Raw genomic sequence first — 26,045 nt, forward strand, 5'->3', positions numbered from 1 at the left:
TGTAACTACGAAACAATGACAGATGAAATGTAATGAAAAATAGTGCATGTGACGTACATGTGGGTGACCCGCTGTAAAAAAGTGTAATAAAATCTTATAACATAACATTTAGAATTACTGAAATTTTTCATTTCCCTCAACGGGCTTTTTTAGTTCTTTTGGTTATTTTTAACTTCTTTTAAAAAGTAGTTTTTTTAACAAAATTTGCTCAAATTTTATTGATCGAATCAGATCGAACGCAGATTTTGACAGATGTCTTTTTTTATTACTGCCATGTGTTTGTAAATAATTGGGAATACTGTTGAAAAAGAAATTTCATCTAACATGAATCTTCTTCCTAAGACCCACAAGGAGTTCAGCGAAAAAGATTACTGGAATAAGTTTTTTAAGAAACGCGGCAATAAAGCATTTGAATGGTAAGCAGTTAAATGTAAAAAAAAAAACATATCTATTATTTTTCTTTACTTGTTACGATGTAATTGTTTTAATTGTAATTATTTTCAATCAGGTACGGCGAATATTTAGAACTGTGTGGACATCTCCACAAATATATAAAGCCAAAAGATGCAATACTTATCACAGGTTGTGGAAATTCAAGTCTCAGCGCTGATCTTTATGATGTTGGTTATACAAATATAACTAATATAGACGTATCTGAGGTTGTTATAAGACAAATGACTGCTACAAATGCAGCTCGCAGCAGTATGAAGTTTTTACATATGGATGCATTAAATATGACCTTTGAAAATGATGTTTTTAATGTTGTGTTGGATAAAGGTACTCTAGATGCACTAATGCCAGATGATTCAAAAGAAACAAATGAAAGGATAGAGAAGTATTTTTCTGAAATAAAAAGAGTGCTAAAGCTTGGCGGTCGTTTTTTATGTATATCATTACTTCAAACACATATTTTAAATAAGTTGGTTAAGGAATTCTGTGACAATTCATGGATGTTTCGCATTGTAAGATGTCATGAGGCAGAACAAAAGAATAGTGAGAATGGAGATGGAAATACTTTACCTGTGTTTGTTGTTGTTGCTACTAAGTTCAAGGAATTGCCTAAATTGGTGAGGAGCACTTTAGTTCTTAATATAATTCCAAACATTGCTTTTATTTTATTTCTTAAAAATGGTTAGTATTGGCAAGAGGCAGCACTATATTTTATATACTGGTAATTACAAAACAATTGTGTGTAAGCTTAGCATTTGATAAAAAAAATAGTTTTTATTATTCTTTCCTCAATGATAATATTTTTATTTTAACTAACTATAGTATCTCTGTGACTCCGTCCATGCAAAATTAAAAAAACAATTATAAGTAGCCTATTTTCTGACAGATTATGTTCTACATCTGTGTCAAATTTCATCAAGATACATTCTGGAGATATCTTCTAACAAACATCCATCCATCCATCCATCTAAACTTTTGCATTTATAACATATTAGCTGTCACCCGCGACTCCGTCCGCGCAGTATTAAAAAAACCTTCATAAGTAGCTTTTGTTTTCTTCCAGACTATGCTCTACATCTGTGCCAAATTACATCAAGATCTGTTGACCTGTTCCGGAAATACCTTCAAACAAACATCCATCCATCTTAACATTTCAATTTATAATATTAGTAAGAAAAAAATAAGATGTGATAATAATTGAAAATAAATTCAATATCTACATAAACCTGTTATAGATAATAGAAGTGTGCATGGCCGGAGAGAAAATGATCAGGCTGGATACTCCGCAAGAGTTACAGGATTGTGTGAAATCTGTGCAGGACACAGCATTTGTTACTAATGGACTTGCTAAAACTAATCTAGACGAAGATGATGAGGTAAGCTTGGATTTTAGAAATTATTATAACTAATTAAAATTTATTGCGACTGACTTTGAGCTGTGTGCTGCATATTGATTTCCCCCCCGCATCCTTTTATGTTTTCATGTTCATCTATGTCACTATGTCTATGTTGCTACATCTATGTCACTATGTCTATGTCGCTACATCTATTTCGCTATATCTATTTCGCTACATCTATGTCGTTACATCTATGTCGCTTCATCTATGTCACTACATCTATGTCGCTACATCTATGTCGCTACATCTATGTCACTACATTTATGTCGCTACATCTATGTCGCTACATCTATGTCACTACATTTATGTCGCTACATCTATGTCGCTATATCTATGTCACTAAGTCTATGTCGCTACATCTATGTCGCTATATCTATGTCACTACACATATGTCACTACATCTATGTCGCTACATCTATGTCGCTATATCTATGTCACTAAGTCTATGTCGCTACATCTATGTCGCTATATCTATGTCACTACATATATGTCACTACATCTATGTCGCTACATTTATGTCACTACATCTATGTCGCTATATCTATGTCACTAAGTCTATGTCACTACATATATGTCGCTACATCTAGGTCACTACATCTATGTCACTACATCTATGTCTCTACATATATGTCGCTACATCTAGGTCACTACATCTATGTCACTACATCTATGTCTCTACATCTATGTCGATACATCTATGTCACTACATTTATGTCACTACATCTAAGTCACTATATAATATATATTTTAAATTGTAAAAATATAAAGTAAAATAAAAATGTTTCATATGAAAGTGAACTCACCAGTTAAGTCAATAGCATGCAACATGTTGAACAGATGAACCTGGATGAGCAAGAATCTAAGAGACCTTTTTTTAGTTTATAGCAGTTTTCGCTGATGGACGTCGTCCTGGACCCGACAATAGACCTCGCTTATCCTGGTTAAATTGTATTGATATTTATCTCCAGGTATCACTTGATTTGATGCAACCGGGTGAGGAGACACCTCGGTATACCCTGTATGTTGTGGATCAGAAGCGTACTCAGGCCGCCAACAAGTATGCTGTCTTCATTGTGCCACAAGGCAGGTAAGATTAAGTTCAACTAATCATCTTTCAATTGTTGATATTTTGACTTATGTAGAAAAATTTATTAAATACTAGCTTTTACCCGCGACTCTGTCCGCGCGGAATAAAAAATAGAAAACGGGGTAAAAATTATCCTATGTCCTTTTCCTGGTTCTAAGCTACCTGCCCATCAATTTTCAGTCAAATCGATTCAGCCGTTCTTGAGTTATAAATAGTGTAACTAACACGACTTTCTTTTATATATATAGATTGGTTCTTAAGTTGTTATATTTATAGAGAAATTAGCTGTCGCCCGCGACTCCGTCCGCGCGCGGTTAAAAAATGGGGGGGGGGGGGTTATGAAAAATAGATGTTGGCCGATTCTCAGACCTACTGAATATGCTCACAAAATTTCATGAGAATCGGTCAAGCCGTTTCGGAGGACTTTAGCCACAAACACCGCGACACGAGAATTTTATATATTAGATTTCTTCACAGATATAACTTGAGCACCAGATTTTTATACGTTATTATTTTTTGCGTACAATTAGATTTTTTGTCAAAGTTTATTATTATAATTTTTTTATATTTCTCTGGAATATCTAGTCTTTAGTATATGTATGAAAACATATATGACAGCTTTTATGTCTACCTGTCTTTAAATACAAGTTTAAATCGGTCTATTTACATCGCTGTACATCCAGAAGGATCGCTATAATATTTACAACGTGTTCTTTGGAAGCTGCTGGCGAAATGCCCGCTACATGGAGCTATGAAATATTCACTTACAATGAGAAATATCGTAAAAAGTACTTATAATATTAAATTTAACTCAGCTGGTAATATTTTCATAATATGCTCCACATAATTTTTATTTTGATATTTAATACAAAACTATACGCCATATAGAGACATGTAATAGTCGGTATTGACACCCATTTTAGTGACTAACATTAAGAAGCTGTTTAAATAAAAACTCAAAATCTACTAGTCTTCTAGTTATTTAAAAAAAAAATGGGACCCATCTGTAAGCATTTCGATTAAAATATTCTTTATCAAAATCGGAGCACCAGAAGCGGAGCATCGCGGTAACACACATAAAAAAATACAGTCGAATTGATAACCTCCTTCTTTTTGAACTCAGCTAAAAAGTATTCGACTTTGAATGCGCCAGAAGGTAGTCTTTTATGTTGGCGTTTAGAAAAGTTTATCGATTGACAATCTAGAAGTTTCCTTACGTACCTTTTTCATTGTAAAATTTGAAAGAAGCAATTTTGTACACTACAATATCGACGGAAGAAAGCGATTTTGTCGTATCTCAAAATATCTAGTTAAATACCAGAGCTAAAAAAAACTATTTCAAAAAATCATAACTCCTAAATTAATAAAGATAAGAAGTTGAACTTTGGAACATATTATTTCTATTAATTTAAACGTTACTTGATACATTAATTGGAATGTCCTAAAGTTACTATTTCATTGATTTTTTTTACTAGTTAATTGATGTTAACTTATTTGGGCCAATTATCGAGATACGACATTTCCGCTTTCTGCCGTCGATATGCATATGCCGTATCCACACTTTTGAATGTCGTATTCTTAGCGTGATAACTCGCAACCCATCCGCGCAACAACAATAAAAGTATAGTGCGTTGCCGCTCAATCTCACTCCGCACTTGCTTTTGCTACGCAGTGCAACACTTGAAGTGTACTACTGATTTTTTTTTTGTAATAATTGTAAAGTTTAATTTAAAATTTCAGCATTGTTAAGTTAAAAAGTTCTCAGTAAGTAGCTTTTTTTTTAGTTTTAAAGTATCAAAAATGAATTTAGTTAATTAATCCTTTAGTTTTTTTAATTCCGTTTTGATATCAAATGTAGACGCCTAAAAGTTAAGTTTTGCGCACTTAATTAAACTTTCAATTTAAAAATTTCAAATTTAAAAACGTACATTGTTTCAAGAAATTGTGTTTTATGTGAACTAACAGTGTTTTTTATGAAATTACTTTTTGTTCGGGAAATGTAATGGATCTGCCTCGTAAAACCAGTTCGGTTAAATAATCTTACTAATATTATAAATGCGATTATTTGGATGGATGGATTAATAGATGTTTGTTTGAAGTAACAGCTCAACAGATCTTGATAAAATTTGGCATAGATGTAGAACATAGATCTGGAAGAACACATAGGCTATTTATTATGTTTTTTTAATATCGCGCGGACGGAGTCGCGGGTGACAGCTAGTATAATATAAATTTAGCCATTTTAAATATAAATAAACAACATAAATATATAGAAATGCTAAAGAAATATTCTGGAATATAACGAGACTGGATTAATTAACAATGCTACTGACTCGACTGGCGAGATCGCATATAGTGTATCTCTGTAGACTCCAACTTGCATCTCTGCAGACTCCATATAAAGTGATGGAACAAGTTTGATGTTTCATATATTTGCGACGTATTTGAGTGGTTGCACAACATGTTGCGGACAATGTCCACTTCCCAGTGCATTACACTTTCAACATCCGCCCACGGCCTTTGTACGAATAAATATAGTTTTGTTTCTTAAGAAACGCAGAAAAACACGCATTCGGTTTGTAAACAGAGATAAAAATAGCAGATATTAACGTCAAGGTTGAATATTCTTAGTTAGTTGAGGGACAAGGAACAGACACACCCATTTTTTTATAATAGAAATACTAGCTATCGCCCGCGACTCCGTCCGCGCGGAATGACAAAAAAAACTTATTAAGTTGTCTATACGTTCTTCCAGACTACGTTCTACATGTCTGCCAAATTTCATCCAGATCTGTTGAGCCTTTCTGGAGATACCTTCAAACAAACATCCATCCATCCATCTAAACATTCGCATTTATAATATTAGTAAGATAGTATATTGATTATTTAAGTGTTTAGATAAGAATGCTTTGATGAAAATCACGGCTAAGGTCTAAGGTATATAAGGTATATAAGGCTAATAGCCTAAGGTCTCTATTGAAGTGATATCATCGTCGTAATATACCTATTTAAAAGATTTTTATTTATCGCATTGGAAGTAATTATTTCATCAGTCAGAGATATTTAGCGGTCATTAAGGCAGTCTCTTAGTTTAAAAATCTACACTAAGGGACTGTTAAAAAAAAAACAAAAGTGTGGCATTTACGATATCGTCAAAAAGTTTAAGGTCTATTAATACATGTTGTGTAACCGTTTATTTTCTGCCTATCCCTCTAAGAGACGTGCGTGGTGTTGACGTGTTGAGCGAGAGGTGTCGCAATGCCACGCCCACGAGGCGCATAGTGGTATGATTTACACGGTTATAAATATACGCACTGGACATCCGCCCAACTATTTTGTTTATGAAAAGCCATTTCTTTAGAAATAAACAACCAATGTGACCTGTTTTTTGATTTAATTTTCTATGTACGACAACGACATTCAAATGAACGCTTTTTCAAAACATTACCATAAAACTGTTTCTACACCTTTCCTTGTTATACATAGAACAATGCGCCAGTACACTGTACTGGAAAGCCATTACAGTCAGTGCTCTTGGTAGGCGAAATTAAAAGGTCTTATCTCGTTAAATCTTTACTTATAAAGGAAAAGATGCGGTTCATGTGACATAAGTAAATAAACTTTATACTCGTTTTATTATTTCTAGACTGGTACTTATAATTTGGGTAAGGTCTAGGAAGAGATAGGGTTGCGCGATCGAGTAGGGAGTGACGACTGAAATGAGCGATCTGTTGAACGAAAACTTTGTGAACTTCTCCATGAGTGTGATAAGAACATGGAGATTATGATGAATACAACTGTTCAGGGAATCGGAGTGGTTGTTCGGTACGGCAGCGGGTAGACGGCAGCTGCAGCAGTCGGCCAAGTTCTCCCGGCTGGCGGTGGCGCTGTTGCGACGCGGTCATATCTACGACAGCCTCGACGCTGTCAAGGAAGAGTTGGCGCATTCTGCTAAGATGCTTGCCCCTAACGGGTTTGCGGGACAGGTGAGTTATATAGAAGTCAGTTATATACATTATAATCTAAAAAATCTAATATAATCTAAGTAAATAACTGATTTGTATAAGAAAATTCCTAACTAACTGAAATTCTGTGACTTTCCAAAGAGAAATGCGGATCAGCGGTTTAGGTTAACCTCGTAATGCTCAATGACATGATATTATGAGTATCGATGGCTCATGGGTTAAGCGCTTGATTTGTAATCTGCAGGTCCTAGATTCGAATCCATGTACTAATGTGATTTTCAATTTACTTATGTATATTTATACGACGTCTTTACACTTGTACTTATGTGAAGTCAACCAGGAATTTCGCATTGTAGGTCTATTTTTAGCTTTACTATTGAATTATACAGCTAATTGCGTGTTTGTGTTCAGATCCCGTTCCTGTCAGTGGGTAGTGACGTGGGGCGGCGGGTGAAGGTGGAGGAGGGCAGCTCCAAGGTGTCGGGCGACTTCGTGGTGGAGGACGTGGATGTGCAGGGCGTCTCCTACCGCCGCCTCGTCTTCCTCGACAATCAGTTCTTAGTGCAATCGGAGGCTAAACTTAAAACTGGTGTGTTTCATTACTACAGAGCTATTAAAGTAGCCGTAAAATTTATTAACTACGTTTCGTGATTTTAAACTCCATTTAGCATTTTTTTTAGTTTAGGTCTCAAAATATAAGTGTCAATTTTGTCCGGAGAAAGTTTTTTTTTTTAAAAAGTTGAAATACAATGTATGGATAATCCGACGTCCGACGATTGATAAAATAACTTTTAATTTCAGTAAAAAAGAAGAACAAAATCCGTACAGTGATCGACTTTGGTCACATATCTACATATCATACGTTCATGTGTGTGGGGGCACAGCTGTGCCCCGCGGGGCGCGTGGCTGTGCTGGGTCTGGGAGGGGGGAGTCTCTGCATGTTCCTCAAGAAGTGCTTCGATGATCTGAAGGTCACCGCCGTAGACATCGACCCTGCGATGTTGGACCTCGCTCGGAAACACTTTCATCTCGAAGTGGATGACAGACTTCAAGTACAGATTAAAGATGGACTTGATTTCTTGAAAGATGAAGCGAAGAAAGGTGAGTTTAAAAATAGTATAAAAAACATACTTATTTCCCGGATAACAGGTAGTTTATTTCCTAATTTTATAAAGATTAATGCAGCCATTCCGGAGATGTCTTGTAACAAACATTTCAATATTCAAAATCTTCACATCTATATATATATAAAAGAAAGTCGTGTTAGTTACACTATTTATAACTCAAGAACGGCTGAATCGATTTGACTGAAAATTGGTGGGCAGGTAGCTTAGAATTAGGAAACGGACATAGGATAATTTTTACCCCGTTTTCTATTTTTTATTCCGCGCGGACGGAGTCGCGGGTAAAAGCTAGTTTATAATATTAAAGTAAAATCTCAGCTGCCGTCTCTATTTTTTCCAATATTTTTAAAAGGATAGCAATATATTTCACAAAACAATCACTACACATGTCCAGGTGATCATTACGAGGTGGTGATGTTCGACATGGACAGCAAGGAGAGGACCCTGGGCCTGTCCTGTCCTCCACCACACTTCCTGCACGACCACGCCCTCGCCCACGTCACAGAACTGCTGCACAACCACGGTCAGTACGTGTACAGCACCCCTTAACACAAACAAAATCATTTACATGTTTTTAAAAGAATACCTGAACGTAAAGTTTGCTTATAATCTCATATTTGAATACATAAAAACTAGTAACTTCTGTTGTATGGATAAATGTCACCCGGAGCAATACCACAACCATACAGAAGACTTCAAGTGGAAGTTCAGTACAGTCTAATAAGTGTACAAGCTGAACGCTTAATTTCAGGACTCTTTCCCTTCCCACTCTTCTTTTATAAGAGGAAGAGAAAAGAGAGTGGTGGATTTGATAGATGAGGGGAGCATAGGTATTTTTTTTGACACTTCTGTCGTTTAAAGTTAGGCAAGATATCTGTAATTGCGGATATCTAGGCAACAGTTGCTTCGCTATTTCGGCGAATTCATATCACTGTTCACTCATCATCATCATCAGCTCACTATACGTCCCCACTGAGGGGCTCGGAGTCTACCCCAAATTAGGTGTGACTAGGACATAGTCAACCACGCTGGCCAAGTGCGGGTTGACTTCACACATATCATTGAATTTCTTCTCAGATATGTGCAGCATCACGATGTTTTCCTTCACCCTAAGAACGTCGGATAAATGTACATATGTATATCGAAAAACACATTGGTACATGGCGGGATTCGAACCCAGGACCTTCAGATTGCAAGTCAAGTGATTAACCCCTGAGCCACCGACGACTGTTCACTCGTTTACCATAAAATCAATTGATTATTGTATTATTTATGATATTTCAGGTCATTTCATACTAAACCTGGTATGTAGAGATGTGAAACTCTACGAATCTATACTAAACACTCTGAAACGTCACTTCAAACATTTAGCTACTGTGAAATTGTATGAAGAAGTGAATGAAATCGTATTTGCTACGAACAGCAACAAGCCATACAATACCGAGGACCTCGAGACAGCTGCTAAAGGTCTGAATGCGAGAGCGAGACAGAAGAATCTTGTGAATATAAAATGTGTAGATTTGAAAGATTTTTTACAATCATTGACTATAGTTTCCTGAGGTCCGGTCAGTCGTGGACTCTAATTGTGAGATTTATATCAGTGTAGTTAATATAAATGTTTATGTTTTTAAATGTTGTACATTGTTGGAACGAAGTTCCTTATCGCGCGTTGTGAAAGGGGGCTAGACGGAAAAAATTCTTACGAAAAGTTGTCACGACACTTTTTGCTATAGTAAGTATGTTAACGACAAATGAGCGCTACTTCACCATGGCAACGACGTGACAATATATAACGAAAATTCATAGAAATAAAATGTACTTCTTGTGAAGACTTAAGTTTTTTATTCATAGAATAAACATTGGTTCCTTCACTAATTAATAGAAAGGAACTTCGTTCCATCCGGGTGTCCCAACACACCTCTCAAGTTTTTTATTATTGTCTAAGGATTATATGTCTATTGTATGTTCCTTTTGAATATTTACAAGTATATTTTACTAACATTATTAGGTCGTTTGGAAAGTCATTTCATTTTTTTACAACTTAGGATTCGTATATTTAAAACGAATATGCACCTTGTCCTGGAAGGTCGATTGGAGATGATAAAGGCATTATTAAACATAGAAATAAAAATGAAATGACTTTCCGAATAACCGCAAATGTAATTATTTAGATGTATAGATGGATGTTTGCTTGAAGGTCTCATCGGAACAGCTTAACGGATTTTGATGTAATTTGACACAGACTTAGAACATAGCCTAAAAGAACACTTAGGCTAATTATTATGCTAGTATATAATATTATTACAATGTTAAACTATATTATAATGTCGTTAGTGTTTTAAAATATAAGTTACATTACTTAGAATATTGTATATAAATGTAGTGCATTAATTATTGTTACATAATAAATGTTGTTGTTTTAATTAAGCTAATATCTTGTTTAATTACTTTTAGTGTAGTTATCTGTGGAATTCCTTGTGTAAGTGTTCACGAGTAAAGTCCCACAAGGATCTTTTGACAGTCGGAAAATATGTGAACTAAAAATGTCATCTTGACAACGTCAAATTTTGACCAATAAGGTGGCTGCATTAATGTTGCCATTTTCACAATTTTCAAATTCCACTAAATATCAGGCATGTTATGGAGGTTAATTTGCTAATTTTTTTGGATGTATCAATTTGAATATTAAGAAATTACTACGGAAACTCAATAAGTTACAAATTAATTTCTTTCATTTGAACAGTTTACTTTTGAAAGATTTTTTGCTTACTGGTAATACTAATAACTTGTAAGGTTACTAGTACCCTCCTGCCATAGTGGGATCTATATAGCGGTGGTAGGAGCGCAATTCACTCAAGACGTCAGGTAAGTTTAGCTAGTTAGAGCTAGTCAATCGCACAAACGCATGTAAAAACAAGCACTTGTTGTATGTGTATCTGTTTTATCAAACCGGATGAGAGAGACCACAATATATATTTTTTACAAATGTTTCCTCAGTGGAAACTCGCAATAAGATTAATGCGATCGTTTTTGTAATTTGTAGTTCATCGTAAGATCACTGCTCTCTCAATTTTAAATGTAGTTTTTACACATTCACGACTTGTTTATTTAAAAGTTGTGAATTTAATTATATCTTATACTAATTAATTATTCGTGCCATTGCGACATTTTATTTGTTAGACTCATACAAAAAACTGAGATAAAAGATTTGTCTTGATTCTATATTTTTCTATTTTCTCACAAAAATTGTGACGAATTCGTGTATTTCATACATAGATAGGATTCTCAATAAATTGTAATTTTCATTAATTAAATAAAAATGTCATTAGAATAAAAGGAAATATTTGTTTGTTTTTTTTTTTTATTTCAAGGGACAAGGAGTGTAAATAAAATGACCAGATAAATATAACGCATTTAATGCCACTGTACCGAACTCTCCCCCGACTAGTGTCCAGTTGACATCGGTCCAGAACATAATTTACTTCGCCGCAGCACTCGCACAGACAACACGCACAAATCAAAACGCTAACAACAATTAGGCTCCCTAATTATCACAATTGGCACCTAAAGAGGTCTAACAATGACACGATAAACTTTATACAATAATTTAATTAATATCTTCAGTACATACGAGCAAAGAAATAATTTACAACAGCTGAACGCTTCACCGAGCGACAAACACACCAACATTACAAAAATAAAGTTCTCAAAACACTTTCTTCAATATATTCTTGAGGCTCTTCTTCTTCTTGCCGGCGCCGGCGCTGTCTGCGTCGTGCCGGCTGCCCTGCGACAGCTCCGTGGACTCGGACCACAGACTGCCGGTGGGCGACTCGGAGTCCGCCTTCTTGCCCAGCTTGCCGTTGAAGATGGGCTCCGCGCTGCGCAGCACGGGGCTGGGCGTGCTGCGCGCGCTCTGCCGGCTCAGCGTCCGGAGAAAAGCGGGCGACGAGAGTCGTCTCGTCTTCATAGTTTTAGACTTCAAACTATTAAAAAACGAGCCGTTCGTTTTGGGCGACTCTTTCTTTGCCGGCGCCTCCTCCGTGAATTCCCTCGGCTCGGAGACGGGGGCGAAGTATTCGCCCTCGTCCAATGGTATAAGATTTTCTTGCAGCTTCCCTATGCTATCTTGTCTGACGCAATTCACAGAAGCGTCATATTCCAGACCTCTGTGTATGACGGAAGTCTTCCTTCGTCTGTTCTTTTTAGCCACCTGCCAGTCTCCATCATTTAGTGCCTTGTTCATCGTGGCCATTTCCTCCGTCGACTGCCTCTCTATCTCGAATGCCTCCTCGCTCGGCCTCCGCTTTTTAGCCGAGGGTGTGGCGTGGCCGCTTACGCCTTCCACCGATTTTCTTCTGAACCTTTCCTGTCTTTTCTTAATCTTCTTTGTGACCGGCATAACTACAATAGACTCCCTCTTTCTTCTTTTAGTTACATAATAGAACGCGATGCTAAGTATTATGGACTGAAATAATACGAATTTTGGGACTGTCATGTTTCCAAACCAGCTATTTCTCTCCTCCATCAGAGTATGCAGCGCGGAGGCCATTTGCGTCATCTGCTCCTGCAGGTTGGTCAACTGTTCCAAGTACTTCTGTTCCCTCTCGTTGCTCTTCCGTCGCTCCTCTGACATCTGGACCACGGTCTTCTCGAATGTCTTCTGCATTTCCTCGACTTGCTTCTTGTACCTCCTACTCAGCTCCTCCAGATATTGACCAGATAGTGACATGTTTCGTTCTAAAGTCTGAAATTGAGAAATAAATTGCATTAACAAACCAATTTTCATATTCAGCTTGTCGCGGCATAGCAATCTCTTGTCAAAGTTGATTAACAGACCTAATCATTATAAAAATGTACTCATAACCAACATGAAATCTATAGTTTCTAGGCCTTTTTATGTTTTCAACGGGAACGACGTTACAACTCCCAACAATTCAGTTTCTGTGTACAGGTAAAGAGTCAATGGAACTATCTTTCAATCACGTTTACCAAAGTAATATAAAATGTATCGAGAACTTAAAAGTTTGAACTGCAAATAAGATTTTCGTAAATATCTCAAAACATACACTAAGATTTTGAAACAGAAAAATATGTTTGAAAGAAATGTACCTTAACTCTGTTAGACAATCTCAGGAAAACTGACTCCTTTTGTATAGTGCTCTGCGCCTGGTTCTGAGTGAGCGCGGGCTGCGCGCCGGTGGGCGCGGGGTCCACCGCCATCTGGTCCAGGTCCGATATGAAATGGTCGCTCTCGATCATAATAATTTGCTCGTTCACATCGTCAACTACCAGAGCTTCCTTTGGTTTGTCATTTAAAATATCGTGTTTTCCATTCTTCACATCAGTCTTTACAGATCCATCTTTTCCTTCATTTTCGACCTTTGATTCCAAAACTTTATCATTTTCCGGCTGAGAGTTGTCTAGTATCTCCGGAGTTGGAATTTCTTCTGACACCAGCTGCTGTTCTTCTTTTTTGACGTCCATTTCATCTTTTTCTTCCTTTAATATCTCTATAGTTAGAGTATTTTCATCTGTTTGTTCAGTAGGTTCTGGTGTTTCTTTCAATTGTGTTTCATTAGTTTTCTCGTCTACTGTATCACCGGTTTTGATCGGAACTAATTTAATATCTAAATCGGAATTAGTTTCACCATTCATTTTATGTGGTGTTTCATCCAATGTTATGTTTGTGGTTACATTTTGTTCTGTCTCAAAACTCGTATTTAGTACGACCTTCTTCTCTTTAATTGCAAGCATATTGCATAATGCGGCTAAATATTTCGGAGGAAATAAAGCGTTCATGTACGCGACACGTTCCTCACTGAACTCTATTGTTTTTGTACTTTTAAAATCTAAACCGTAAGGTTGACAAATTCCCGTACACTTCAAAGTCTCACGTAGGAACACTTGACGCACTAAATTAGTTAATTTGTCCGAACTACAGCTGAGTAGCTCATATACTTCATTGTAAAGCGTTTCACTACAATTATCACATACAATAATATGGCTTGGAGAACAACACTTTTTGTACATTGCGTCCACCGACGTATCATTACTTTCGTTAGATACATTTTTAGGAACTTCTGTCTTCACTAACGCTTGAGCGGCTTTCTTCATAATAGACATCACTGCATCCCTTGCCGACCCGAAAAGGTTTTTCGATGGTTCCGTTTCCGCAGTGGGCACATCGGGAACATCAATTATCTCGTCGTCTTCGTCTTCATCTATATGAGCCGAGTGCTGGGAGCTTTCTTTCTCTAGCACCTCAAACTCTGACGTTCCGTACACTTTAAAAAGCGAAATGGGGCAGTAATGTTCAGAGCCGTGATGAGACAGCATCTCGACTTTTATAAATTTGCCAAATAAATGTGGATACAGATCAAAACTCTGTACATCTCTCATATCTTGAGCAGTGAACTGGCCAACGCTAGCCCAATCCCGTGTGGGGAACCGATCGCTGAAGTAGACGGCGAAGTCTTTGGGCGTGGAGGAGAACAACTCGAAGTTGGCTATCTCTATTTTCTGCGCTTGCACCGCCTCACACAGTTCGATGACGAACCAGATACGACTGGTGCACGTGTTGAGCATGTACTCGTCCCGGTTCGGGGACAGAATGGAGCTGGCCGAACCGGCCTCTGGGTTGGTGGCGACCACCTTGGCTCCGCAAGCGAGCGAAGCGTAATTTTTTGAGCGAAGCTTTGTGCTTTTATTACTAAGATTTGTATTGCTATGACTAGGTTGACTCGAGTGGTTCAATACGGTGTCTTTTTTCTCGGCCTCGGCCAGTTGCTTCTGAGCCCACTCTGAGAACGAAGGTATATCTTCCTGCGGTGTCTCCGGCTTGACTGGAATGTTTTCTTCTCTCCACTCCTCGGATTGAGATTCTTTGTCTGTTTCAGGCAAAGGAGTGGTGCTTCGAAATGCTTCTTCTTTTTGTTTCGTTTCGTGCATTGGTTTTGCTTTAACGATGAGTAATGGCTCTGTAGAATCTTTTTCTGTGACGGTTTCTTCTGCTTTTTGTTTATCTTCCTCCGCAGCGTCGCGCTCTTCGATGGCAAACATTTTCGTGTCATTGTGTTCTTCAGAATCATTAGCAAACAATATTTCGTCCGAAGTTTTTAAATCCAATTTTGCATTATCCGCCAGAGATATTATTATAGGTGGTTGTCCCGTGTCAGGTAACCTGAAACAAGAATAACAACTCGTGTTAAAAACAATATAAAACTTTTTAATGTCAAGGATTATTGGAATAAAATTAAGACGATTTTAAAGTCAGGGGAGTTTTGAAGTATTGTGTAAATATACACCTGTAAATACATACAAATATTCATAAAGCTAAATGAATTACAACATATAATGTGTATAAATCCTTAATTTTTAATATTACATCAAATTGTAGCACACTTGCTACAAGGCACTACTTAATAATATATCAATTCATTGTGGAATATTTTTTTTAAACCAAATTGTGCATTACATTTTTGTCAATATAGGTGTCATATGTCACAACTTTACTTTCTATATTGTACAATAGTTCACTGTAACCAAAGTACTTTTACTAAAGTCCAATTTAAACGAAGTGCAAACACAAATTTGGAGGATGACATAACATCAATTGACGTCCACAATATATTTCAATAAAGCAGTGGCGTTCAATTGAGTCAATCAGCGTTGTATGAGCTATTGTGCGCTTTGTCTGGGAAAATACATCGCCAATGGATTCCCTCAAAATGGAATGCGATATTCAAGATGGCATAAAAGTGAATAACAACTTGAAAAAGTTTGTTAGATAAACAACAATATCTTTTATCTATTAAAAACTAGCTTTTACCCGCGACTCCGTCCGCGCGGAATAAAAAATAGAAAACGGGGTAAAAATTATCCCAAGTCCATTTCCTGGTTCTAAGCTACCTGCCCACCAATTTTCAGTCAAATCGATTCAGCCGTTCTTGAGATAAATAGTGTAACTAACACGACTTTCTTTTATATACATACCTATATATAGATTAAAGAACAGAAGAAGTAAACTTTAGCAAGGCTGTGTGATGAAGGAATGTGTCGTTGTATACTATTTTAAAAATAAAACCGGACGGCAGACATCATGTTGAAATGTCAACCGACGGGACTCGTTAAAAGGTTACAGATATATTTAATCAAAATAACTAGCGACAAACTAGATTACAATTATTTATCTGGAATTCAATATAACTTTCTGTGGTCGTAGTTTGATTAAGTGATGTGAAAAAATGAGTGCTCCTACCAAACTTAGAACATTATTATGCGAGGAATTACGAAATGCGATTATTACCAAAAAATAATGAAGTACTTATACCTAAAGCATTGTGGTGATACATATTTATGGTGAAATATAACCACGTTGACGTCAATAATATTAATCAGCGGCGGTCAAAGGGTTAAAAAATGTATTTAAATAAACAGTGTATAACAGTATTTTTGTAGTAATACATTAATGGTTTAATTGTAATCATTAGATTATAATGAATTTAGCATAGTTCCTGTACACAAGGACAAGTAGAGTGTAACATTTTTATATCAAAGTTATTAGGTTAATATTGTTATATAATCGCAATAAAAATCATTTTTATTAAACTAATTAACATGAAAATTATAAAAATAACATGAAAAGGTTATGTATAGAAAAAAAAACTTGAGAGGTGTCAAGGGACACCCGGATGGAACGAAGTTCCTTTCAATTAATTAGTGAAGGAACCAATGTTTATTCTATGAATAAAAAACTTAAGTCTTCACAAGAAGTACATTTTATTTCTATGAATTTTCGTTATATATAGTCACGTCGTTGCCATGGTGATATAGCAAAAAGTGTCGTGACAACTTTTCGTAAGAATTTTTTCCGTCTAGCCCCCTTTCACAACGCGCGATAAGGAACTTCGTTCCAAAAAGAAATAGATCTGACATTTAATGCTTTGAAGAACGTGATAAACAAAAGTTGGTTTACTAGGAGTACCTAAATGTGCCAACTACAGTTAATATCTCGACAAACTGTTAAGCACTCAGTAACTATCTAAATAAGCACTAATGGTTAAATTATATGCAACATGAACACAGCAAAACATAGGACAAAAGCAACGAAACATTATTTATTTCAGTTTAATATTCAAGTTGTAATGGGTTACAAGTTTCACAATTTAACAGCTCGTTAATGTTTCGTGGTGTTGTTTTTACAATGATACACGGTTGAATTTCAACATTGTAAGGAACTGGAGCCGGAATATCAGCTATTAAAAACCAGCCAGTGATAAAATATTATCAGCCCGTTGGCAGTACGACAATAAGCGAGATTATATATTTAATTTATGACTTTTATATTCACTACTAGCTGTCGCCCACGACTCCTTCTACGCGAATTACTAAGTAGCCTATGTGTTCTTCCAGACTATGTTCTACATCTATGCCAAATTTCATCAAAATCCGTTGAGCGGTTCCGGAGATAACTTCAAATAAACATCCATCCATCTAAACTTTCACATTTATAATATTAGTAAGATAAGTTACAGTTTGCCTTTTCGTGTCAAGCTCAATTGATCGAAGCCAGTCTTCATATATGATGCGGTTCAAAACATTTGGATTAACGTTAAATTATCGCCATACAATAACTAGAATAAGATGATATTAAAAATAGAGTCAATTATTTTTTTATCACCTCAAGTAAACAAAAACCACGTATTTTTTCGTTATATTGAAATTCATTGTGCTGTCATATTGAAGTAAAAAATAAAGGAAAAATCCTTCGATTTCATTAAAATCTATTATTTAAAGTAACTAGATGGACTTTCAATATACATAATGTGAGTGTAACGAGCATTTCCTTCCCTGATCAGGCCATAAAATTGTCTTTCCTTCCTTGCTTATTCATGCGTACGATAAATATAGTCTATTTATCAATAAGTACCTACTACAATTTTTTTAACCGACTGGTTAAAAAAACTTTGTGACTACAAAAAAAGCCGAAGTATTTTTCCGTTGGAAATTATTTATAAATGGCTATTATCTTTTTCACAATCCGGATTCAGTACTCGACCACGATATCTCCTAATTTGTGAAAACCTGAATTCTAAAAAGATATTAAAAATACAAATTATACGTATTCCAAAAAAATCAGGAGACAATTACGTATTTTAAAATAATCTAACATCTTAACCCAACCGTATCAAGGTACATTTCTTCATCTGAGGTTAGGATCTGTTTTGCGCGGCAAACAATTTCGCGCGCATAGTTTAATGGCGCTGCGTTCGCACGGACTCCCCGCGCATCCCCCCTCAGTCCTGCCATATCTCGCGTACCGTTACGTCGTAATCCACGCCCGCCTACGGACCTAAAGAATCCAATGTAAATTCCATAGCAATGAAAATGTTCTTGGAAAGCTACTATAATAATAAAGTGTTATAGCTTTGTGATAGCTCCGTTGTTATATCAATTTATAAATAAAAAACAATGTCTTTATTGAAACTTTAGTACCTAGTATGTATTGAAAACACCAGAGAGTATTCGTAACATTAATTTTTTTATTTAAGTTATAAAGGAAGAGGATCATTTAATGACCAGAGATTTATGTAATTAAATATAACTAACTTAATGATAGAGATCTGAGGAGAAATGCCCGACAGATTAGCCCTCATTGTAAGTGTTGTGTACGCACTTGTACTATGCGTAGTTGTAGCAGCTTATAGGAAGGTACTGCGTGGATATAAGTGGTCTCTAAGAAATCTTGGTCGCAATTTGAAGTCAATTATACTATGGGACCGAGCATGCACAGTGATTTGACACTCGTGCCTTTTCTCATCTGAGCGTTGATTCCGAAAAATGTCAAAAATCATCTAAACGTACTACGTAGAGCGCAATTGCGCCACTCTCTAAACACCCTAACATTTCTCTACTAATAATTACAACATCTTTAACTCACACACTTTTTTGTTTTAATACATCTTTAAAACATGTTTCTAGAATTTGAATCAACTCACATCAGTTACTAATGTCTTATAGAAGAGCTTACATGTAGAATATCTTGGTGAGTCCTTGGTGGCCACCGTAGGAGAGCAGCTGACACACCAACAGCGCCGCCAGCAGCGCCCGCGGCGGCGACATCGCGCACGCGCCGCCGCCGCATTGGCCACGTCCCGCCGCCGGCGCCCCTATCCCGACAACACCACCCGCGCCCCCGCCCGTGCTTATGCACGTGCCACCCAACACGTGAGCAGACTGCGCACTCAACACACCACCATTGGTGACTCTCCCAACACAACACTCACAATTGTCTATCTCAAACGAACACAGCACCTCACTTTAATATCAGAACAACACTATTTTAAACTTCTTCAAAAGTCGGGAAAGTAATAGCGCGAAAACAGTTATACAGTTTTTAAACGTTCTTAAATGTGTTATTATTGTTCTCAATAAAAACAGATTAAATTCTTTTGATCACTTGCACTTTTGCTTTTATTCAAATCGTTTTAATTTTGTATTTTGTATGTTTCGCTTTTCGCCTTGAAACCTGTATTGTTAATTTTTATTTTTTACGAACTTCTTTCTTTGTTATAATTTTTCAAGTAATATTAATAAAATATTTTGTAAACAAAAACGAAGTAATAAATTAAAAAGAAACTACATAATAGAATCTTATATTTGGAGAATAGAGAAATAAATTTCAAAACACCTTAAAACTAGTATATAATAATTTCTTATGAAAATCTTTAGAACTTTAAAACTAGTTAGTTTCCATCAGTTTGTCGTGCAACACCATTTATTAACTGGTCTACGCGTTTCGGTACAGAATACAGACAATTTGTCATTGTCGTACCAATTGCAGTTCGTGACAACGGGTCCGCGGCGATCGGTACCACACGACGGTGCACCGCTCGTTACAGTTACAACTCTATTGTACTAATTAGTGCTGCCATCTATAACATTACTGAACAGCTATTAATTCAAATTATAAATGAACTAGTTGTCACCCACAACTCTGTCCTCGTGGAATTAAAAAAAACTTAATTAGTGGCCTATGTATTCTTCCAGGCCATGCTCTACATCTACGCCAAATTTAATCGAGATCCATACAGCCGTTCTGAAAATACCTTCTAACACATCCATCCATCCATCCAAACATTCGCATTTTTAATATTAGCAAGGTTTAAATTACTTAATTTAGTTAGTTTATTAATTTAGTTTAGTTTTCACTCAAACTTTTAGTTTGAGAGAAATTTAAGTTATTGCTAATTAGGTAAGTAAATATTTACATAAACCAGTTTTTATTTCAAGCCTTTCATTTTAATTACCCTATTGTTATTTAAAAATAGTTGCTGTATTGTTATTTTGTTTAATTGAGCAATTATAAAAGGACCCATTTACCATTACTAAAAAAAATACAACGTCATAAAAACTCCAAAAACCGGCATAAAAACACGCTGTCATCATTACGGTTGTCTATGCAAGACCAGAGACTACAATGTATTTTTGTACATGTAATTCGGTAGAGGAAATCAACGACTTCAACAACAACCGTTACTTTCGTATATCTATAGTGTGAAGACGTATACTTGTTGAGGCGTGACCAGCGATGCTCTGGTTCTCGTCAGAGCTAATTGCGTCACAATTACGTCTCATCATTAGTGATGTAACCGACGCGAACTCAAAGAACTATGAACTTTGCGAACAAACCGAACACGTAATACTTTTATCACATTTTTATAATGTTGTGATTTTAACATGTTATATCTTATAACAGAACGAAAGATTGTTTAACGTCAGTATATTTCTAATTTGTATTTAACTACCCATCGCCCGCGACTCTGTCTGCGCGCAATTAAAAAAAAAAATTGACAGTTTGTGTTCTTCAGGACTACATTTTTCATTTATGACAAAATTTCAGCAAAATCTGTTTAGCTGTTCTCGAGATATCTAATAACAAAAACATCCATATACCGTACGACGTACATGGCGAGAGAAACCGCATGCCATAACTGATCTAATATTATAAATGCGAATGTTTGGATGGATGGATTTGTTAGAAGGTATGGATCTGGATGAAATTTGATATAGATGTCTACATCTATACCAAATTTTACAAGGTTCCATATAAGTTTTAGCACTGAAAGAACACATAGGATTCTTAACAACCTTGTTTTTTTAATTCCGCACACACAGTCACGGGCATTATCTAGTTCCATATATTGATGAAAATATCTTTATAGTTATATTTGTTAGTATAAAGTTTTGCAGAGAACTGAACGATAAGTGGTAAGGATTCATTATAACATCACACATAGCGTGTCTCGCAGCGTCCTGTTAATTATAACAACTGAGTTAAAAGTTTTATCAACTAGATCAGGAAGTTAACCATTGACCGTTAGATTCCCACAGACTTAACTATAGAAATAAGAATGTTAAACATCTATATATATAGTCAGAAAGTCGTGTTAGTTACACTATTTATAACTCAAGAACGGCTGAATCGATTTGACTGAAAATTGGTGGGCAGGTAGCTTAGAACCAAGAAACGGACATAGGATAATTACCCCGTTTTCTATTTTTTTTCCGCGCGGACGGAGTCGCGGGTAAATGCTAGTTGAATATAATTTGAATGGATATCATTTCTTCTCCACGTCTAGGGTTGCCAGGTCGCCAAACCTACTAGCCGGACAGACCAGCCAGTTTGGCCGGAAACCCTATATTATTTAGGATTTTGTCTCAGTATTAATAGGTACACTATCGTTTGAGAAATGTATAAAGCCTGACAAAAGCCGGAAAACCGTTTATTTTGACCGGACACGCAATCAAAACGCCTACCTATGTCCGGCTTTATCCGGCCGCCTGGCAACGCTATTCACGTCTAAGCTTGTATCAAATTAAAATAAAGATTTAAGTAAATATTGAATATGTTCATTTTAATAACATATACAGATAAGTAAGAGTCCAAGGGACCGCAATATTTTCCACTTATATAAGTTTCTCTCTTATCCGAGTTACTCACTCATGGAGGTCGTCCATCGGGATCGGACAATCACTCGCTTATGAAGGTTCGATTCTCTATCAGTCAGATAAGAGCAACACATATCAAGCTTATTAAATGTATTAATTTAAATTATTATAAAGTACTAAAGTACGTGCAAGTACTTTATCTAAATACTAGATTTATACTTCAAACAATTTCACTATCATTTACAAGGTAATTACACAAGAAGTGTATGAATAATTTTTATCTTTTTATAACAACACTACGCTAATGGAAGATGTAAATATTTTATGTCAGATTACGGAAATAGAACTTATTCTTTCTTTATTCTTTTATGAAATAAATTCAAAACTCAATTCCAAGTGACAAAGAGAAGACAAGAGTGTCCTTTTGCTATTTAGCGAATGCAGAGCGAATGGATCTTGATACTTGGCAAGTGTGTTGTTCAGAAGACGAAAATAATATTTTATATGCATAGAAAACAAAGCAAGCTTTATCATATACAAAAGTATTAGCATATTAATAGTATATAATCCTTCATCAACAATGACGTAATTAACTTCAATCCTTTGTTGAAATTATAATCTCGAAACGAGATCATGTATGTGGAACGTTACATTCAAACGTACGTTTGAATGTAACGTTCCACAATCGTGAAAAACATAATAGCATATTTGTAGTTTTTTAACAGAAACGTACTATGGAAATAACTCTCCTTCATTACATATCCCAAGTATTTGTGAATAAAATATGTTGTACAATAATATCGAGAATTTTCATCAAATTTACGGCCAAAAATAAAAATTAATAAGAAAGTAAATGCAGAAAAGAAATAAATGCTTACGAATCTTGAAATATTTTTAACATAACTAACCGTCGCTAGATTTAATCAGCGCAGAATTTAAAAAAAAAGGCCTGTCCAAGTCCCGTCAAAATCAGACCTGCCGTTCCGAAGACTACAAACAAACGCGTCCATGCAGACAGATATAGACAGATTAAAAAAAATGGTTTTTCATAATCAGCAGCGCAAATGCATCATGCGTACGAAATAATTTTTTCAATATTACATACAGACACTCCAATTTTATTAATATAGACGTGAAACTGAAAAATTAAATTATACAAAATCTTTGAATTTCGCATTTTGTGCATCAAACATTACGGCCTGTCTACCGCAATACACTGCAAAATTTTCCAATAAAACCAAAGCCAGATAGGGAAAGGGCAATCGAATAAAACTTTCTCTCCCTTTCGATTTATAGGAAGAAAATTTAAGTACCGATCGAGCACATCAGTCTACAGATTTATAATGCAGCCATACAACAGACTACGGCTTAATTGGCTGTATGAGATTTAAATCCGCACCAAAAAGGCAACGGTGAGCGACCAGCAACATAATGAACACTTAAATGAAACCAGAGATCTTAATTTCATATAGAACAAAGATCTAGATAGTCCATTTAGAGCGGAGCGGGACAAGCGACATGAGCTCTTATTGTCTCTGGCGATCCTTATATGTACGTACATCTCAAGATGTATTTGATACAAATATTGCTGTACCGTTATCGCCATTATACAAATTATAAAATTAAATATTAATAAGCTACGTGACTAAGGCCCTTCGTACACATGACAACGTAAAACATCGAAACTAATGTCGTATGATTGCGTCGAGAGAATTGCGTTGCGCGCGCTGCATATACACAACGTTGAATCGCCAACGCGAATCTTCTATTCTGTCAGTACAGACATAGCCACTACATGTCAACTGTATCGATTTGTTCCGCCATCTTGAAAACTGCAGCGACTTTTCTCGCGACGATATTGACGAGGTTGCGAGCAACGAGTCTTTGGTGATGACAGTTTTTTTTTTCAGTTGTACTCTTGATCGTGACAGTAGAGATGAAATACAGAGTATTACAAACAAAACAGAATGTAAAGTTGACGGTTGTACCAATTTAAACGTTACAAGCAAAACATCATTAAACATGGTTTATTACAGTTACAATAAACAAATCTAATTTTATATTGTTAATTTTCAACTATCCGGCTCCACACTGACACTGACATCGTCTACATTTATCATCATCAAATTACTTTCACATTTTTTGGACACAATTTTCGTAGTTATTTCCGGACACATCTATCGCAGTATCTTCTAAAATCATCAACATTCTGAACTTGATGAGCGGATAATTAATCTGTCAGGATATTTAATTTGGTGTGTTGGCAACACTGACTATTACGTGGAAAGATTGCCTAACTTTGTGTACCAAGAATGTTACCCTCTTCTAAAAATAATTATAGTTACCGTTACCCTGAATGTCGGAAACGAATATAAATCAGAATTTTACACACGTTTCTATAAAATATAATAAACCATAAATCCTTCTTCAACCAGTTTCAATTCATACTTGGGTATAGAGTTAATGTGTTTGTTTTAGCTTTATACTAAACTTAAATTACGTTTCCACTGATTGCTTTTCCGGCGAGTTCGTTCGCTTACTAAAACAAATTGTAGCTTAACAATTTTTTTTTCTTATCAAATAGCTACCAAAAGGGTAAAGAAATAACTGCAGTTATCCATAAATGTAATGTTTTTCCAGTAAATTTTAATGTTTGCTGTCGATTGTGCTGCTTCCCGAAGTGTCTTTGAACACAAAATGGCAACATATCAAAAATATCACAAACATTATGTGTTCCAAATGAAAGCGAAATGAATTTTTAATAATCTTTAAGTCAATAACCTGTATATGATTCAATAAAATATTCACATTCCAAACAATTCATTTAAATAATCTTCGGGCAAAAGTGACACAATGATTTGTTGAATAAATTATAACGGGTTATAGAACCAGTCGCAACAAGTGATGGTTACGAGCCGTGTCCTAAATATGAGTAATATATGTATCAAGAATTGCACAGCAAATAAGCAACTGCTTTCCCAAGATCAGTCGACGTAGGCGGTACCGCTGAACACATTTACGAACATTGTGTTCTAAATCTTACTAATATTATAAACTAGCTTTTACCCGCGACTCCGTACGCGCGGAATAAAAAATAGAAAACGGGGTAAAAATTATCCTATGTCCGTTTCCTGGTTCTAAGCTGCCTGCCCACCAATTTTCAGTCAAATCGATTCAGCCGTTCTTGAGTTATAAATAGTGTAACTAACACGACTTTCTTTTATATATATATAGATGAGAATGTTTAGATGGATGTTTGTCTGAAGGTATCTCCAGAAACGGCTTCATGGATCTCAATGAAATTTGGAACATAGATAGAACATAGTCTGGAAGAACATATAGGCTACTAATTATTTTTTTTTTATTCTACGCGGACGGAGTTGCGGGCAAAAACTATTCTTTTATAACTCGCACTCTTAGTATTAGATTCCTCATAGTAAATCATCACTGAGGTTCTTCCTTTAACTACTCTGATTGGGGAATAGATTTTATCCACTGACCTCTATATATGGTCAGGCTCTAATCCATCGTATTTTGTGTCTATTTGATGTTCGATATTTTGGCGCTTACGGTAACTGTGGTGAGAATTCAAAGTAATACAGTGCTTGTGCTATAATTTTCAGTAACATTAACAAGTGCTTTTTAGTCGAAACGAAGCGATAGCTGTCATTTCGAAGCAGCGACATGTCCAAATCTATAGAGGTCAGTGGTTCATCATAAACATATTTTTTTTACTAATCCAAATACAAATAGAATCGAAAAGCATGTTTTTAATTCAAGGTGATGTCGAAACGAAAATGTAGCGCCGTGCTAGAATTTACATTTAAAAATCTTACCTAATGAATGTACGCGTCAATATTATTGAAATACAAAACCGATACTAGACGATTATCATTACAAGTAGCAATAGTAGATTGTTGACTAGTAATATGTTGACTCTGATTTGCCTAGATATGGAAAGTAATGTGTGAAAAGCTATGACTCTTAAAATTGCACCAAAAACATAGCTAAGAAATGCCCGCACAACGGTACTTTTGATTAGTCAATGCAATTGTGAAATCAAAACCTT

The 26,045-nt window shown here is 35.8% G+C and overlaps 2 protein-coding genes across 3 annotated transcripts in view; one reads left to right on the forward strand and one right to left on the reverse strand.

The window, feature by feature from the left end:
- The first annotated feature begins 266 nt into the window (after window positions 1-266).
- Window positions 267-9,692, forward strand: LOC106712770 (eEF1A lysine and N-terminal methyltransferase homolog). Its single transcript, XM_014505411.2, has 9 exons — window positions 267-416; window positions 509-1,067; window positions 1,686-1,826; window positions 2,816-2,934; window positions 6,740-6,920; window positions 7,311-7,488; window positions 7,701-8,000; window positions 8,418-8,546; window positions 9,308-9,692. The coding sequence occupies exons 1-9, from the start codon at window positions 325-327 to the stop codon at window positions 9,580-9,582; spliced, it is 1,974 nt and encodes a 657-aa protein (XP_014360897.2). The 5' UTR covers window positions 267-324; the 3' UTR covers window positions 9,583-9,692.
- Window positions 9,693-11,436: 1,744 nt separating this feature from the next.
- LOC106712809 (SUN domain-containing ossification factor) overlaps window positions 11,437-26,045 on the reverse strand; it is a 57,883-nt gene continuing 43,274 nt past the window's right edge. Inside the window, exons 1-3 of one of the 2 annotated variants that reach the window (XM_014505457.2) lie at window positions 19,056-19,489; window positions 13,136-15,206; window positions 11,437-12,770 (exon numbers count right to left, since the gene is read on the reverse strand). In XM_014505457.2, coding sequence (XP_014360943.2) covers window positions 11,730-12,770; window positions 13,136-15,206; window positions 19,056-19,147 — 3,204 coding nt within the window. In that variant the 5' untranslated portion in view covers window positions 19,148-19,489 and the 3' untranslated portion in view covers window positions 11,437-11,729. Of the gene's footprint in view, window positions 12,771-13,135; window positions 15,207-19,055; window positions 19,490-26,045 lie in introns of those variants that run through there. The other variant, XM_014505456.2, reaches the window with a different exon arrangement.

This window comes from Papilio machaon, chromosome 1, assembly GCF_912999745.1.
Source record: "Papilio machaon chromosome 1, ilPapMach1.1, whole genome shotgun sequence".
Lineage (NCBI taxonomy): Eukaryota > Metazoa > Arthropoda > Insecta > Lepidoptera > Papilionidae > Papilio > Papilio machaon.

Coding starts and splice junctions, on each gene's coding strand:
- LOC106712770 (XM_014505411.2), top strand. CDS start 325: ATGAATCTTCTTCCTAAGACCCACAAGGAGTTCAGCGAAAAAGATTAC. Junction 1,827..2,815: donor ATCTAGACGAAGATGATGAG/GTAAGCTTGGAT, acceptor ATTTATCTCCAG/GTATCACTTGATTTGATGCA. Junction 8,001..8,417: donor GAAAGATGAAGCGAAGAAAG/GTGAGTTTAAAA, acceptor ACACATGTCCAG/GTGATCATTACGAGGTGGTG.